Source organism: Lampetra planeri, chromosome 21 (assembly GCF_965212315.1).
Source record: "Lampetra planeri chromosome 21, kcLamPlan1.2.h2, whole genome shotgun sequence".
In the NCBI taxonomy this organism is placed as follows: Eukaryota; Metazoa; Chordata; class Hyperoartia; order Petromyzontiformes; family Petromyzontidae; genus Lampetra; species Lampetra planeri.
In genome coordinates, this window is record NC_136127.1 from 3,358,594 (window position 1) to 3,376,684 (window position 18,091).

The window sequence follows — 18,091 nt, forward strand, 5'->3', positions numbered from 1 at the left end:
GGCAGAGCCACGTAGCTAAAAATTAAAATTAATAAAAGTAAAATTAAAATAAAATAAAAATCACGACGTTTCGGAGGCAACACAAGCTTCCGTCTTCAGGTGGAACAGTCACAGCACGATAGCTGTATCAAGTGAGAGACATTCCAATTAAACCGTATTTTTATATATACTGGCAGAGCCACAGTCAGATCGTGCCACTCACTGTGCACGCAGGGCTAGTGACCGAGTAGGCGTGGCTATCTAAAAGTGGGCGTGACCAACGTAGGGATTGGGGCTGCCAGCTCACCCACGTGTCTCGGCTGAGCCTCCCAGCAAATGTGTGGTTGAGGGCGAGGGATGGGGAAGGGAGCTCGCTTGGCGGATTGTGCCACGAGGAACTCCTTGGGTTGGCATCGGAGAGCGAACGTTGCTAGGCGATGTCCTCACACGTTCCTCTCACGCTTGAGGGACGTGGGCGCACTGTCTACCCACACGCAGCGAGCCTGGACAATGCAGAGCAGAGGCTAGCAACGAGTGCACAGATATTGCCTGATATGGGGCAGAGGTTGCCACGTGAATATGGGTCGTAGCCCTAAACATTGGCCTACGATGTTTTCTACTCGGACCATGATAGTGACGGTGTGGGGAGGATCTTCATCCAGCTGTGGATATGTGATGGCTGCTGATATATTTTCTTGATGAGACGGTGAATTATTAAGGTGTTGAGTTTTTTTGTTACATTTTACGTGCATACCGCTGCTAGTGCAGTCCCTTAATTTCCATCTTAACGTTCAAGTTTTGGAGACTGTTAATGCATAATAATGACTCTGTTGTGAATGCACAAACAAACCTAGGACATACAGTACCAGGGTGTTCTGCCATGATTGATATTAATATTATCGGATACTCCTTAGTGCCGTGTCGTGTGAGTTATTCGCTGAAGCTTCTCTGAATTATTGTGTGTGTTTTACAAAGACCGCCTAATGCTTAAATTTGACATAAATGTGACACGTACACAGGCCACCAGACCCGAGCAGACTTTGATAACAATTCACATGTGCTCTTTCATGACAATGTGCATATTAAATATTCATAGACATCTCAAACAGCTCTGCTGCAGCCCAGAGGCAATATTCTGCGAGTGTGACACTTAAGCAGGCTAGCATGCAGGTTATAAAAAGGGTCACAACATTGTACGTAAATAAATAAATGTGTTAATACGTCATTTTAACAAAAATGCATTACACTGTGAATTTTCCCTGGCTTAATACGACTTTCAAATGCACTCTTCTCACGCATATTATCAACCGTGCTATATCTGCCGCGAGTGAAAATCCGTCAATTACATCCAATATCATAGTATGCACACAGTATGCAAGACCGAGTCTTCAACATGGGTGGAGGAATCGGCGTTTGAAGTTCTGTGTAACAGCCGCTGTGGCAGTAGCGATGGCAGAGTGATCAGGAAGCGACGGAGCATTTGCATAAGGCTCTCACTTTCTTCGCCTCGTCCAATCACGCAAGCTGCGAGACAATTGCCCGTTCAGGCCAAATCGGTGACTGTACTGATGATTCAACTGGACATCTGTGAGAAAGAGCTTCATAGCTCATCGGATTCCTCCATTATAAATGCGTATTCTGATTGTGATTAATATTGAATAAACTGATCTACAGTTAATTGGTTCTTTACCCTTTTATCTGGCAACAAAACTGACACCTTTTTTACAAGGAGTCATGTTTGCATAGACCGCAATACCTGCAGCCATAATACAAACAAAAGAACATAACTCTGATAATGTGCACTGTCCTTGAAGTTGATTGATCCACACCCGAGACAGCTTTCCTTAGAGCCTAGTCTCATATGGGTTGGACCAGATGACGCCAAAAGGCGCCTTTTGGCGTCATCTGGTGTCAGTTTTGTTGCCAGATAAAAGGGTAAAGAACCAATTATCATATTTTTACTGGCAAATGAGGTTCCCATAGTGATCTACAGTTGTCACTGTCTCGCTGCTCTCGTTGATCGCCACATTTGCTCAACGTATTGACTTAAGACAATGCAGTTCTTCAGGAACTGGTGGTTTTGCATTTTAGCAATGCTGAGAGCCTCTATTTGGTGTTCGTCTGGGTGGTGATCACTATCTTCTTAATTTGTAGATGAATGTGTTGTTCAAACTTTATCGCAACAAGGCATCATGGGAGCAACGCGCAGCACCCCACATTCCCTCTCGGAGCAACTGTTCGTCAAGTCTATTTGCTTAACCAGGTGAGAACTCAAGAGGCCGGGGTAGCCTCATTTGCAAGAGATACCGGTTGCTACAACTAAGTGTGCAATACTTGTTCATTATCAGCCAAACAAACACGCTCTGCTTTTCATTGCTATTGAATTTTTTAAAGTGGTTTTAAATTATGTATAATGTTTTTTTATGGCAAACCTTTTTTTTGAAGAGGTTATTTTTACAATCCATATGAAACCCAATTCGAGTTTTTCACGGTGAAATGAAGAACCCAAGATTGTGGGTCGGACTTGTGGGGGGAGGGGGGTCCACAAGAGATTGATTTTAATCAAAATCAGATTCGTGGAGTGAAAGCCCTTGACCTCATTACTCTTGGGTCTTTGAAGAGACCTGTCAATCCCAGCTGTTCCCATTCACTCTTACATTGAAAAAAGGTCCTTGCAAGAGTGCGCTTGCAAGGAAGGACCTTTTGGCGTTCTCTGGTCTGACACTGGTGAGACGAGGCCATATAGAAAGCTGTCACTGGTGTAGGCCAATCCGTTTCAAAGATGCATATATATAATTATCAGAGTGTGTTTGTTTGCATGTTCACCACAAGTACGTGTGGTCAATGCAGACTTGGTTCCTTGCAAAGGGTATCTATCTGGTGTTCTAACATCTGAAGATCTGTTTTATTGCCAGAAAGGGTAAACCCTATTTTTATTTTTCATACTTTGAAATTGGCAAAAAGGTCCCATGATAAGAGTGAGCTGTTGTGAGACAACACAGTGAAACTATTAGCCTTCTCCAAACCCACAATTTGTCCTACTGGCGTTCTTATAACATTATAGAGCTATTAAACATAAACTCTGCCTCGAGTATTCTGGACGGCTACTGCCTGGGCTCCTCTCTACCCCAACAGTAACTCAATTGGTAGTGGCTGCGGCCTGTTGCCACAGAAAATAGCTGGGTAACTGGCTACACGAGGAATTGGAGGATACTTCAGCACGCTGGTCATTGCGGGTTGGAGAAAATTGGGTGTGGCAGTAGGACCTGTTCAGATATCAATGGGATGTCACGGTGGCGAGATGTTAACTACCTCGCCTGGTATACTGGAGGGCGTGGGTTCGATCCTGACCCTGACGCCTGTACAGAATATTTGGAGTTTGTGTGTCTCTTTCCCCGTGGTCGCGTGGATTTTTCTACGGTTCCTCCGGCTTTTCCCTCCACATTTTAAGAATCAACATGCGTTTAAAGTATTTGGCTGTTATAAAGTATTTTCACACGTTAAGCCCCTTCGTTGAGCTATCATTTTGGCCGGGTTGCTTTTGAAACAGAGCTTTATTGCTCAGTGGGCCTAACCTGGTTAAAACAAATAGTTTAGTTTAGTTGATACTCATAATATAGGTTTTTGGGTCAGATCGCGTTAATTATAAATGTATCGTAACCCTCCACCACCCGACACGGCCAAACAATAAAACATGTGTCACGTTTTTCAAAGGACAAAATAATTAACTTCTTTAGCCCACCGGTGTGTTGAAGAGAGAATCAACAGCATTTTAAAATTTGAGTACGACGTTTCGCTGATAATTACAATCAGCTTCATCGGGCAAGAATGGTGAAGCTCTCCTGTTGCTTCCGGCCTTAAATAGAGCAGTGTCAGCAGGGTGACCGGAAGCAACCCTAACGTGTTAAATTGGTACTGATGTCAGCCGTGGCTGGAATTAAAGAGTCGGATCACCAGATTCATCGTGCGAACCATTGCACCCCCACCACCCCTACGGTGTTACAGTGTTCATAAAACGGACCGCTTATAGGCAACGCCATGAAAACGCATAAGTAATGTAAACTCCTACTATTAAACCCTGGCCCACCTCGGAGTACACACTCTATACACATTGTGTAGTTTACTCCTTCTCTGGTGTGCCCGTTGGCCTAGAGATCTCTGCTCCCTGTTGTCTACATTGCTCTGTCCGTGTTTTCATGCCATTGCTTAAGATCCGTTCTCTTCCTCCACGTATGCCTCTCTTCCCCACGACGAAATTGTCTTCTGTGCTATTATTCATTCTCCACTGAAGCCATCCTCTCTTTTTCTTTTTTTACGATCAGTGGAAACAATAAGATGCTCGGTGTATTCGGCACTTTGCTTCGTTCATCATCCTCTCATCACTGACACATACTCTCGTCTCCCCACCCTCTCCCCTGTACTTCCCTTGGCCACTTTACACACGTGCCATCCCGTTCTCACACAGCGTCTTGGGGGGCGTGTTTGCATTTAGGCGCTTTATGGAATGAACGCCTCCAACCAAATCACCCGGAATTCGACTGATTCTGTCAGATTTTGGCAGCTAAGCAGGATATATTGAGCCTGGATAAGTACATAGATGGCTGACCATTATATAAAACAGTTGCTGCAGGGTTACTAGCCGACGGCAGCACAGACAAATACATTGTTGTGTTGGACTGTGCTCCAGTATCTCCGCTCACCAACATCCAACCGACACCGGCCAGTGCGGTGAAGTATGGTCAAATGACCCCCGCTACATGCACGGTGTGGGGAGGCCCTCATCCAGCAGTGGATTGACAAAACGGGCTCTACGTGTATGTGCAATGGATGAGGCAGCTGGGTTGGCCGGGGCAGCTACATCGTCGATGATGGATTACCAACTTCCCCAAATGCACAGCTCCTATAGAGAATCATGGGGCACCGTCACTATCACTTGTCAAGTCAATTGTTGTGTTTGCTTACACGCACGGCACCTTTCTGGCACAAATCTACAACTCTGAAGCACCGGAGAAATCGTCATCTTCATGGGATCCTGATAGGTGACACTCCTCACCGCGTCCTCCAATCACTTTACTTATTTATTTGCACAGCTGTATGGCCTCTTCCTTTTTCCGGGGGGTATGTACCACAACGTTGGCTGCACAGTGAGACAATGTAGGCATACTCTTTGTTTTTTTCGGTAAAGTCACGTAGGTAAAAATAAAAAATAATAGAGATAATAATAGAAATAAAATAAGGTGGGACCGTCACAGCTAGATTTACTGTCTCCAGTAAATCTAGCTGTGACGGTCCCACCTGATGACGGAGACTTGTGTTGCCTCCGAAACGTCGTGATTTATTATTTTATTTCTGTTATTATCTATATTATTTTTACCTACGTGACTTTACCGAAAAAACCTAAGAGTATGAATCATTGCAGTCACGAAAGCTTCAAATCTAGAACAATGTAGGCAGCCGGGCATATAGCGAGCATGCCTCAGCCAGTTTTGAAAGCCTTGGGGTTTGTCCTTTTAAAATTCGGATTGTGACAGGCACGGGGCGTAGGGGTACTCTTAGTAATCACGGAAGGAATACCAAACAGCTGTGAATCCCGTGACCTATAACCCCCGTCAAGGATGCCCGAGGCAGGTAAGAGATGCAATGACAGAAGTCGAGACCTGAATTTTGTGTTGCTTATTCCCAGATTAACGGCTAATGAGATTTTTAGCCTCCACGACTTAATTGAAGAGGGGGGCCTTGACCTGGCATTTATCAAGGAAAGCCGGTTGGATGACACTGCAGGACTGATTTTAGTCCTGTCTCATGGGGATATTAAATACTCCCAAAATATGGGATTTGTCAGATTTGATGGGGTTGGGAACTCATCTGAAATGTGAAGATTTACCTGGGTTCTTTTGTGGAGTGCTACAACCGGGAAGTTGTTGGACAAAACAAACTGCCAATTGTCCGTAGACCACCCACATACATCAATGTGTTGTTGTTATTATATGCGTTCTCTGGGCTAGGTTTAGTTTGGCCGGTGAGCTGCCCTGTAATGGTGATTCTCAAAGATTGCAATTGCTCGGTCGATGAATGTGACCGATAATTACCTGGCTCAGTGTTAGATAGATTCTTTGGTATCCATGGGTTTGTTGACTCGACATGTTTGCAGGCGGCACACACTTTTGTGGCGAAACACTTGATTTGGTGTTGGTCTACGTAGTGGAGGTGAAATGAACTCCCCTATCATGAACTAATGACTATCTCCTTAATTTGAAAACGTATGTGTTTAACTGAGCTCCCGACCTAAATTAATAAGGCAAATTAAATAGACCCAATTGGTTTTTGGGTTGCTCTTCGGGTGGTATTCACTGATCAGTGTTATTTAACCAAATGCGGATGAGCTGGCGGCTCAGTATTGACATATACTGAGCGGAACTATCAACCAGGTGGCACCCAGACAGCTTCAGAGCTCACCATGGTTTAATGATGAGCTGTGTAAGCTGAAACGATGGCAGCAAATGAGAGGAACGTGGGTGGTGGTCTGGAATTGATAATTATTGAGAGTCCTATCGAGAATCATGTAAATTATACAGGAAGGCTCTGGTCCAAGCATGGAAGGTTTTCATTGCTCGGGCTATCAGCACAGCAAGGGGTCACCAAATAAATATCTCAGGGTGGTGAATGGTCTGGTAGATCATGATCGTCTCTACAAGTTAAAAAAAATTAACCCGTAAAAACAAAGTTTTTCACTATAAATCCTTTATATGCGTGGCGGCTAGAGTCCTCTCGTCCTCTGGCTTGTGATGGCTGCCACCTATGGGTCAGATGATTGTCTGCCAGCATTAAGCAATTGGTAATTAAATATTCAATTGTTTTTCCCTAAACAGTGTACAATTTTGGAAAAAAAAATTCACGAAAATTAATTGTCACGCACAACGAGTCTGTGTGGAAAATGTCAGCTCGATTGGATCACGGGAAGTGGGTTAAAAAACGACTGAAAGATTTGCACGGTCGTAAGCAAGCAAGCACGCAAGCAAGCAAGCGAACTTAATATAAAGGATTTAAAAAAGTCCTTCTCGGATGGTTGTTGTTCAGTTCTACGATGTATATGATTAGAGAATCACCCAGATTAGAGACAGGATCCCACCGACATTGCAACATAATCAGAGAGAGATGATGAACCCTCTGGCTCTCTGGTCGAGTATCTGACAGTTTCCACGTCACCAAGTCAGTATTGAACAGCTTGCGAGCGACAACCTGCGGCCTTCCTTGATTTTGAAACGGAGAGACTCTAATACTTTTGTTATTTACCATTATAAATGCATCTCAGAGAGCGTAGATAATCTGTGGCCTTTAACGAGGCACTTGGTAAATGACCCTTTAAAAATAACTTTACATTATTGATATGCCCAAGTAACCCTGTCCCAGTGTTTAACCTGCCATTGTTAGGGTAGTGGAAAATAGTGGTCACCCTGAAGGATTCAGTTCCCGAAGAAGCTCTCAGCAAAACGACTGGGTGTCACACCTTCTCAATGAAAGGACAAACTGCAAAGGAGTCTGCACGTTTTGTTGGCAATGAAAAACCACCCACCCATCAACCAATCAACCAAAACCTCAACCAAGCATCTCGCTGCCCACTCCAGTCCCGATCCCCCTTCTGGGATCGCGCTGCCGTCACCATCCTAGGATCTCACCCAGTTCCAAAGGGACGCTGGCGAACAGCGTGGAACAACGCGGACAATCCTGAATAAAGACCTCATTCGAGAGCCAAACATCATCGCATCTCACGGCTTTTACATTCCTCCTCCGCGTCAGAACATCAACAGGCCAATGCGCAAAGCTCCCTTCATACATTTGAAATGAAAGACAGTCTAGAGCCGTGCGAGTGTGGCCATGCAACCGAAACTATGGACAATATAGTACACCTCTGTGGTCTGCGCTCCTTCAACGGAGGAGGAACAGCAGAACCACACGAATTATCTCTCTCTGCTGAAGCCCTCTCGTCGTGTCAAGCGGATCTCGACATTGCCATTTAGCTCCGGAACGTATTTCCATTGGCAAGAGTAGAATGGAACCACCAGGACTGTGGGACTACTGGTTGAGAGACGTTTTGCTCCCAACTTTTCTTGTATTTAGGAAAGAACATGTAAGGATCAATCGAGCTTTAAGTTCACTTAAGAGTTTGGTTAAAGTGTGTGTAACCAGGAATGCAGTTCGAAGCTTTCGTGACTGCAGGAATTACTCTTTGGTTCTTTCGGTAAAGTCACGCAGAAAATAAAATCAAATAATAGAATACGACGTTTCGGTTGCAACACAAGCAGCCATCATCAGGTAAGAATGAATGATAAAACACAGACACGGAAACAACATTGGCAGACACACATACAGAGACACACCGAGCGAGACACACACCAAGACAAACAACGAATCTGTGCCGAGGCCTTAAATAGAGAGAGAGGGGGGAGGGGCCGGGGCAGAGGGAGGACTGGGGTGGCGTACAGACGAGAGGGGACAAGGAGGGAGCAGTGTGAAATTGCGGACCACAGTGGCCGGAAGAGAGACAATGGTTTAGAGCAAGAAAATCTAAAGTTTGAGAAAGCAAACTTAGTAAAATTAAGAAGTGTAATGCAATGCAACACAGAGGGTCGGTTTACACACAGTTAACACATAGCCTGGTTGATTAACGTTCTTCGAAAGATTGCTAAATTAGAAGTTAAGTGTGGAACAGACAAGCAAGGATACATTTAAAGAGAGAAATTGGAAGTTTGACAACAAATAACCCGATGCTTTGAAACAAAATAACCCGAAGCTTTGAAATGTCGTATTCTATTATTATTTTATTTTCTACGTGACTTTACCGAAAGAACCAAAAAGGAATGCAGTTATTTGAGTAACTTATCTAAGGACCTTTTGAAACCCATCGGTGGAAACGTGCCATAAAAATAAACTACATACAAGTTGTGAGCTATTGTGCTGTATACAATGTGATGAGTCAATCAAATTCAAATGCTATTTATTTATAACCACTACAATATCTGATGAAAGTGGAAAACAAAATATAAAAATGGCATATGGTTCAGTGTGGGAGAATTATGCATTATTTCACCACATCACGCTCTATTCTTGTTGAAAATTTGCAAGCAGAGTGGACACCAGACATAAACATCCCTCCCTCCTTTGCGTCTTCCTGCGATAAAATGAGAGAGTATATTGTGTGGATGATACGAGACACAGAGAAACCCGCGGGCTAACGTATCCAGCATGGATAAAACATGGCTTGGTTAATGCTGAAGCCAACGTTAGCTTCCAAGCCATGGGGCAACATAACCCGATGCTTTGAAAATGTTTGTTGAATGAAAGCAGCTTTCAGCCAATATCGTGTGCATGATGAAAACGCTTCAGTGCCATCCCAGTTAATCAAAGAGGAGTGATACGATTAACGTATATGTGGATGAAAAGTGATTAAACTCAATACAAAACTGCTCTCAACATTTCAAACGTATTTATCTTGGTACGCCGATTTACCCCACTCCATTCAGGCACACTTCATAAATAATTGGGGGGTGCCACTGTGGCGAGATGTTAACTACCTCGCCTGGTATACAGGAAGTAGTGGGTTCGATCCCGACCCTGACGCTTGTGTATTTGGAGTTCGCATGTTTTACCTGTGGTCGCGTGGATTTTTCTCCGGATACTCCGGTTTTATCCCTCCACATTTAGACACATGCGTTTATAGAATTTGCCTGCTGTAAATTCCCACGTGATAAGCCACTTCGTTGAGCTATCATTTGTGTTGCCAAGGTCGCTTCTGAAAAAGAGCTATAGAGTTCAGTGGGCCTTACCTGGTCAAAACAAAGTTACAATTGTAGTGAATTCACAATGCATCTCGGGCAGCACCCTCCTGAAAACAATCTTGAGACTCACTAAGGCTTTGCGTGTCAATTGCATTATTAAGCAGCACGTGAAATAGATGGATGAACTGCACGTGTGAAGAAGGCTGTCCGTGACTCTATTCGTGGTGATGCTCCCCAGGAAATGTATGTAATCCAGGGCCAATGTCATCCCACGTACATACACACAACCTCGCCATAATAATTCCTCCCATTAACTTGATAGGCGGCAGGTTGTCACGCTATTAGCAAGGACACGGAGAGCTCGTAAAACAAAGAGGTCACATGCCAGAACGATGCCCAGTCGTGTTTTCTGACCCAAAACTGGTGTTTGCTCCGGATGCAATGACGCATTAACATTGGCTGCTTAACTTTTACAATGCAATTAATCGAATTGCGTAAGAATCAAACACGTGTTGATTTGTACGTACTGCAGCGCATTTAGACGTCATACGAATAACATTGCGGTCGTCGTGTTTTGAACTGGCCCCTGTAGTCCACGAGATATTGCGAACATTCACCACGACGTGCAGAGAATCGATTCTCGAACCAGATCGTGATCATGATTTCAGTGGCCTGGGTATTCAATGGCTGGCCATTGCAATGGCTGGCCATGGAAACGTGTACGTTGACCTTCCCCAGGTTTGATTCAGCGTAAAAAAATGATACCTGGAATGGGGTCGTGAATGTAAAGCACGCTGGAAATAAAGGTGGCCGAGTGTGATGAAAGTGACAGCAACTCCTCGTGTGCCCGCCTCAATAGCTGCTCTCTGACAAAGCAGACAAGGACAATTCATGGTTTCACAACTTGTAATGCGCACACGGTATTCACTCACTCTCTGTGAACGGGATCTTTCACCCGATCTTCCCGAGAGCGGCTTCAACAATCTGGAACACCACCCCCGCCCGCCCGCCTGCCACCGGACGTCCGCAACGTACCGAGTGTCTCTCAATTGCGTGGTCTGTGCAAGACTCACCTACGCAGAGTTGCCTTCCCATACCATAAAAAAATGAAAAGCAAAAAAAAAACCCGGTTTCTTTACTTATTTTACTCCCTATGTTTATGCTATTCGTTGCGTACGGTTGTATTTTATTTTTTGCGTGCGGTTGCAATCTATTTTGCTCAGTCGGTGGTTGCCGCTGAGAGGTCTTGGGGTCGGGCTTCTGATTTCATTCCTCTTGCTGTATGCCCCCTGCACTGTTCCCGTCCTGCTATGGAGTGCACTGATGCCTACATTATTGCAGGCACATAAAATAAAGATTTGATTTGTTCTCGAAGAGAGCGAACGACTCGGGAAGCGCAAGGAGCAACGGCCAAGCGGGGACAGGCAGCCAGGCGATGAGCCAGTGCCATATCCCCCCCGACCTCCAAGCTCTGCGGTCCTCTATATATATGGTAAAAGATGCTTTCAGCCATTTAATGCATATTTACACGTGGCAGGACACCGGTGAACGAAAAAAAAGCCCACACGAGCAAGTGGGCAACACCCCATTCCATATACAGCAGTCCCTGCGTTAAAAGTGACATCGGTTAACGTTACTTTCGGTTAACGTTTCACCTCCCATGGGACCCCGTGGTTTCGACTAACGTTAACATTGTCGATGAACAGTTTGTTTACGTTATATGCACGCGGGCGCCAATGTCGGCCAATCCGAGCGCTCGTATGCGGGGCTGAGCTATGTCCTCAGCCAATCAGCGACGCCAATTTATGAGCGTTTAGACCTCGAATGCCTTAGTTCCCATCACGTTTTCTGTTTTGTCAGTGGAAACATCTCTCTTGCAGACTCATGGCCATTCCTAAATTCGATTCACAGATATTTCGGTTCGCAGCAGTTTGCGGGCGACGGATTAAAAACGTAGTCTTTGGTTCTTTCGGTAAAGTCACGTAGGTATAAAATAAAATAAATCACGTTTCGGGCGCAACACAAGCGTCCGTCATCAGGGGGTGAGTGTGGGTGGCACCCCCCAACAACCAGTGTGTGTGGCGGCCCCCAACAGACTGGTCAAGTAAATCCTTACGATCCACTCGCACAGCGTGCGGTGGGTGGGCCTTCATCCAGCAGTGGATCTAAGCACCAAAAAACCTCGAGTACTAATGTAATGGACAGAGCACAGCTCTCCCTCAGGGCAGCAGTGGAGACAGCGCGGCTCTCCCTCAGGGCAGCAGTGGAGACAGCGCGGCTCTCCCTCAGGGCATCAGTGGAGATAGCGCAGCTCTCCCTCAGGGCAGCAGTGGAGACAGCGCAGCTCTCCCTCAGGGCAGCAGTGGAGATAGCGCAGCTCTCCCTCAGGGCAGCAGTGGAGACAGCGCGGCTCTCCCTCAGGGCATCAGTGGAGATAGCGCAGCTCTCCCTCAGGGCAGCAGTGGAGACAGCGCAGCTCTCCCTCAGGGCAGCAGTGGAGACAGCGCGGCTCTCCCTCAGGGCATCAGTGGAGATAGCGCAGCTCTCCCTCAGGGCAGCAGTGGAGACAGCGCGGCTCTCCCTCAGGGCAGCAGTGGAGACAGCGCGGCTCTCCCTCAGGGCAGCAGTGGAGATAGCGCAGCTCTCCCTCAGGGCAGCAGTGGAGACAGCGCGGCTCTCCCTCAGGGCAGCAGTGGAGATAGCGCAGCTCTCCCTCAGGGCAGCAGTGGAGACAGCGCGGCTCTCCCTCAGGGCAGCAGTGGAGACAGCGCAGCTCTCCCTCAGGGCAGCAGTGGAGATAGCGCAGCTCTCCCTCAGGGCAGCAGTGGAGACAGCGCAGCTCTCCCTCAGGGCAGCAGTGGAGACAGCGCAGCTCTCCCTCAGGACAGCAGTGGAGACAGCGCAGCTCTCCCTCAGGGCAGCAGTGGAGATAGCGCGGCTCTCCCTCAGGGCAGCAGTGGAGACAGCGCAGCTCTCCCTCAGGGCAGCAGTGGAGAGAGCGCGGCTCTGCCTCAGGGCAGCAGTGGAGAGCACGGGGGTCCCTCAGGGCAGCAGTGGACGGAGCACGGCTCTGTCTTACTCTGACTCACCCGTCTCCTCTGAGCTGCATGCGATTGTATGTGTGAGTGAGCTGTGTGTATGAGTGAGCCGTGTGTGACTGGATCCGACCGTCAGCTTTCCGGGGCTGTGGCCATCATGTTGCTGCTTCTCGGGCTCTGAGGTGCAGGGAACACCACAACAGGAAGTGGCCAGCTCGCGGTCACGTGACGCACTTCAACCAATCCGGGGGCGTTAATCACAGTCACAGAAGGACAGGTCTGGGCTATTATATGTGTATATTATGTGGGATCCATAGGAAATAGGGTGAAAGACTGAGATGACAATGATGTTTGATATCACAGCCCACTCAAGTACGTTTCACATTGAGCTGCATATGCTCAACCACTTTTGGTAAAAAAAAAAAAAGATATATTTTTCCTCACAATTTCAATGGTCATATAACATGTGGTACCCTCGCAGTGAGCAATGCATCACCTTGTGCCAAAGAAATGCCCCTAAAAGATGTAAACTATTTTGGAAGTACCTTTAATTATAATTCACTCATGTCAATCCATTGCTGGACGAAGGCTTTTCCTCAGACAAGTTTGGGCAGGTCTTTTATTAAAAAAACCTGCCAAGAGTGTTAAACACATCTGAAATTTCTATTTTCAGATCTGAATGGGGAAAATTTAGTGACGGACCAATTCTAACGGGTGATTTTCTTTTGTTGCTGTTGTCTTTTGCCGATCCCATTTCATAGACGGAATTTTCAATAAACACGTTCCTTCGGAGTGGGCAGGTAGGAACTTGGTTGGACAGCGCATTCGTACACGACAGAAGCTCGCGGTCACGCAACCAATCCGGGAGCGTACATGTTTGGGAGGGGCTATGCACGACGGACAAATAATCCCTGGTGGAACTGTTGTTGCTACCTGTAACATGCCTTAATGGAGCACGTGAAGCTGGTAATCCGAGCTCTGGGTCACTGGTGTTGCAGAAGAATAGACATTGAAGGAAACTGCACATAATTGGCTTGCTGAGGACAAGGCTTTTAAGAGTTCAAATTTTATATCCAAATTACAAAGACGGAGAGGTCGATGAAATTGATTTTTTTATTGAAGCCAAGTGAGAGCCCGTTGAGACAGCATGCCTTTATTTACAAGGATCTCAGTTGAACGATTTGCTGACTATATTTCAAATTAAATGCGATATTCTTTTAACCACTCACAATGCTGGTGTAAGTTTAGAATGAAAACACAATGTAGGCGATTTAAATACCAAACAATATACACTAGTATAGCAAAGTCTGCTACGTCAGGAGGTAAGCACTGATATGACAGGTTAACAATTGTGCAATTGAGTGTAATTATAATATTTTATCATTGCCTTTTCATGTTAACTTGAGGGATACATGAATGTCCTGTTTGCCTTAAACATAAAAAGCAATGGTTTAGTAAGCCCTATGAAAAAAAAATAGCTTCTAATCTAATGAACAGGCTCACCATAACTTGTGCAATGCACCTTTCTTGCTCTGCCTAAGAGAAATCAAAAAAGAATGTGGGTGTTATTTTCCTTAAATATCAAAATATTGATTCTATGCAGCAGTTGGAATCTATTCAAGTCAAATGTTTGTGATTTTCTCTCAAATTCCAACTCTCATCACGGGAGTGTGATGCCAGATTTAGATTTCAGCTGCATGGGCCAACACAGCGCTCCCACAATGCACCAGATTTTTAACACAGTATCTTATAAACCAAGTTAAATCGTTTCGGTGCTCAAACTCAAGCAGGCGTTTCCTCATCTCGCACCTCCGATTAGCACGGTTGGCTACGTACGGTGCGAAACAAGTTCAACATCCATATATCTCCTATGGCAGCCTTCAGACAATGGTGTAAAGTTCCCACTATCTGGCAGGGGCTGCTCTATGCATCTGCGCAACTGCGGCAAACCTCACACAAGTGGTAATCATTGGTCAAACTGGGTGGGATAATGGGTTGATGACCGCAGCTGTGGCTTTCAGCTCAGAATTTTCTGATTTAGAGCCATCCATCTGAACCACAGTACTACCCAGCGAGACATACTACATACATGCATATAGTGTTATTGTATTTGCAGTAGATTTAATTATGATGAATAATCAGGGAAAATGGCACAGCATCGCAGGAGAGAGAGAGGATAGCTACCGAGTTCTCATCCCCCCCGAGGGATAATGGCCTGACATTCAAACTGATTGATTCAAACGATTCAAACTCGCAACCTCTTCCACATAATAGTAAGTCAGTTGCACTTTCGTTATATCACTATAGGGCAAAATGGCATGACACTTAAATGTCACGATTTCACCCAAGATAGTGTGGTTTCTCTTGCCACTGAACTTTCAGAATAGTCGCGCAGCCCGAGATGCACAGCCAAACTGAACGCACAAAATATTATCCAGTAATTCTTTGGGTTGTACCTTTCTTTAAAGACACAACTCAAACAGTTAAATGTTTGTTGTTTTGTAGCTACACGTGACAGCTGCATCACGTCGTCCAACACGAGTGTTAATGTTCAGCTACGCGACTGTCAAGTAGTGCACGGTCATAACACCTTCTTGTGGAGGTGTCACAGTCCGCTCCTGAGCTCCATCCACAAAGGTGGGAGTTACATGACCCCCGCTTACAAGAGGGCACGCAGCACATTGTGGGAGCCATTCAATGTTGATCTATGGAGCCGGGCATGACTCGGAGAGTTTAGAATGCATATTAAGCCAGGGAGCTGGAAATGTAATATCTTTATTTTATATTTACAGGCGTAGAGTTCAACTGCTGCGTATCCACGGACACTGTACTTATTTTGTGATATATGACGCAATTTTTTTAACGGCACTGCTGAATGGGTCCAGTCGAGTCGGGAATTTGCTAACCAAGCGGCTATCTGCAGCGCTCCGTGTCGTGCAGTCAAGTGTCGGGCGAGTGTGTTTGTGTGCCAAGTTCGGGGTCCACGACTCGCGTGCGCTGGGAGCGGCGCGGCGCGGTTTGCGAGAGGGCCGTGCCCCGAGGGGGGGCCCATCACATCTGCTGCGTCGAGTTCCCGTTCCACGTGTTGTTGTCGTCATCATTGTCGCTGTCGCCCCGTGAGCCCAGCTGGTAGACGTTGCCGTCGCGCTTGAACCCACCGCCGCCTCCTGTTGCGCCGGTTCCTGTCGCAGGCTTCCTGCGTCGCGGTGCCCCTTCCCCTCTGACGTCGGTGGTGCCGCTGCCAGCGCTGCTGCTGCTGCTGCCCATTCGTCGTTCGCCACAAGCAAAGTAACACAAAAGGAACATGCGTGCATCAGCGGACTGTTAACGTACACGTACGTCATCGGTTGTCCTTCCGATTCCGTTCCGAATTGAGTCCGAACGGAATCGGAAGTAAAAGGCCATGCGGGAGGGAGCGTGGCACAGCCAGCAATCGTAGAGTGCGGCCGTGTCGTTACGGTTTTCTGCGGTGAGTACAATATCTTTAAAAACAGCAGCACTACGCCTCTGATTAAAATTAACGCTAACCGCTTGCACGTTCCAAGATTCGGCGGTGAACGAGGCACCCACCCTGCAACTTGCAGAGATCTTGGAACGGGAAAGGGCGAAGCACGCTCTCTACTGTATTTCTTGGACTCAAACTCAGGTTCTGCGTAGTGCTGAGAACTTCCAAAAGAGCTACATGGGCATTACCAACTAGAGCTAGACAACTGCCTACTCTTGAGTGAATGCAAACAAAAGCAAACCACTATTTTCTTGCACTCTACACGCATCAATTCCAGGCAGGACAGTGTCATTAATTGATAATACTTGTTACTAGATTTAGTTTAGGTCCGCCAAGGCAGCGTGTTTTACAGAGGTAATCGTGTCACCAAATCACGAAAAAACAACAGCTGGTGCCTACTACAATACCTTTAGTGAGGGTTAAAACATGTTATTTTGAAATAGAATAACACCTTTCCAATAACTTTAAACCTTGCGAATACATAACCGTTGCGAGAATTTTTTTTTTGCGACACGTACAATGACTCAGAACGCACGTGAATAGCGGCTGCCGCTATATTTTGACCGCGTTTACGGAGCGCCGACTTCTGGGCCTTGCACTTTACCTGCCGGGGTCCCGTGCTGCTCGTGGACCCGCAGTCGCTGCCGCCGCCGTCGCACCGCCGCCGCCACCGCTGATGTGGCCCGCTGGTGGGTGCTGCACCGGCTGGCCGAACAGGAAGTTGCCGAGAAAGCGCCACACGGCGACGATGGGCAAGAGCAGTGTGCCCATGAGCGCGAAGAGTCCGTCCACGCTGAAAGCGGACGTCCCGCCGGGGGAACGCGCTGCCACTGCTGTGCGGTTGCCCTGAAACGGAGCCAAGCGGAGGGGGGAGTGGTGAGTTGGCGGAGCGCTGGCTTGAGTGATTAAGTGATTGGTCGGGTGGCAAGCTAAACTTACAAGGATTAGAATTTGTAGTTTTATAGGGTGTGTATATAAATGCCTTACTCATGCAATGTTGCGAGTTCACATGCCACTTATGTATGTATGTATGCTGAACTTCTTTCGCAATGCACGTCGCCAACCGTGCTAATCGGAGGTGCGGGATTCGGAGTTACAGGATTGGTTCAGCTCATCATCCCTTTGGGGTCGATAAAATGAGTAGCACTTTGGATAGTCCACAATAAGCGTCTCCTTTTAGAGTGAGTGAAGCCCTTTACGTATAAAAAAAAATGTGGAATTTCCACCACTGGTTCAGGGCTGCCAATGGAGGCATTGCCCTGTGTCCTGTGGAGCAGTAGCAATACTGACTTTATTGACTTGACTATTAATTGTAAACTGTATTCTACATTCAATGTACATCGTTGTGTTAATGATAGTTCAGATGAAACATGTGCCTACATTCTTAACTTCACGTTCACCGGTGACCATGCTCTGCTCACAATCCCGAGCCAATTATTATTAATTCCACATTAACGCATTTACATTGTTTTGTTTCTACCAGTATACACCATCATCGCCACTTATTGTCATATGTTATACACAGCAAGCAGTGAAACACACCAAGTTATCTTGTCATTTACAAGGGCAGGCCATTTGTGTGCCAGCTAGGGACAGCTGTCACTGGGGGCTTCGGGGTCCTATTTCAGATGTGTTGAGACGAGACGCAAAGCACTCCGGAAATGCCCCCTGGCATACATGGGGCTAATATCAAAAACATAATCATCATTATGGTAGGTTTTTACCCTTTTAACTGGTACAAAACTGACACCTTTATTCAAGGCATCATGTTTGCAATGACCACAACACAAGTA

General features: G+C 46.4%; 2 protein-coding genes across 3 annotated transcripts in view; one reads left to right on the forward strand and one right to left on the reverse strand.

The window, feature by feature from the left end:
• The window catches only part of EEF1AKMT2 (EEF1A lysine methyltransferase 2), a 373,327-nt gene that overhangs the window by 275,420 nt on the left and 79,816 nt on the right, over positions 1 to 18,091 (forward strand). The gene's annotated exons all lie outside the window — the stretch shown is intronic.
• UBXN4 (UBX domain protein 4) overlaps positions 13,889 to 18,091 on the reverse strand; it is a 34,006-nt gene continuing 29,803 nt past the window's right edge. The window contains exons 12-13 of one of the 2 annotated variants that reach the window (XM_078603744.1): positions 16,903 to 17,144; positions 13,889 to 16,052 (exon numbers count right to left, since the gene is read on the reverse strand). In XM_078603744.1, the coding sequence (XP_078459870.1) occupies positions 15,845 to 16,052; positions 16,903 to 17,144 (450 nt within the window). In that variant the 3' untranslated portion in view covers positions 13,889 to 15,844. The remainder of the gene's footprint in view (positions 16,053 to 16,902; positions 17,145 to 18,091) is intronic. The other variant, XM_078603745.1, reaches the window with a different exon arrangement.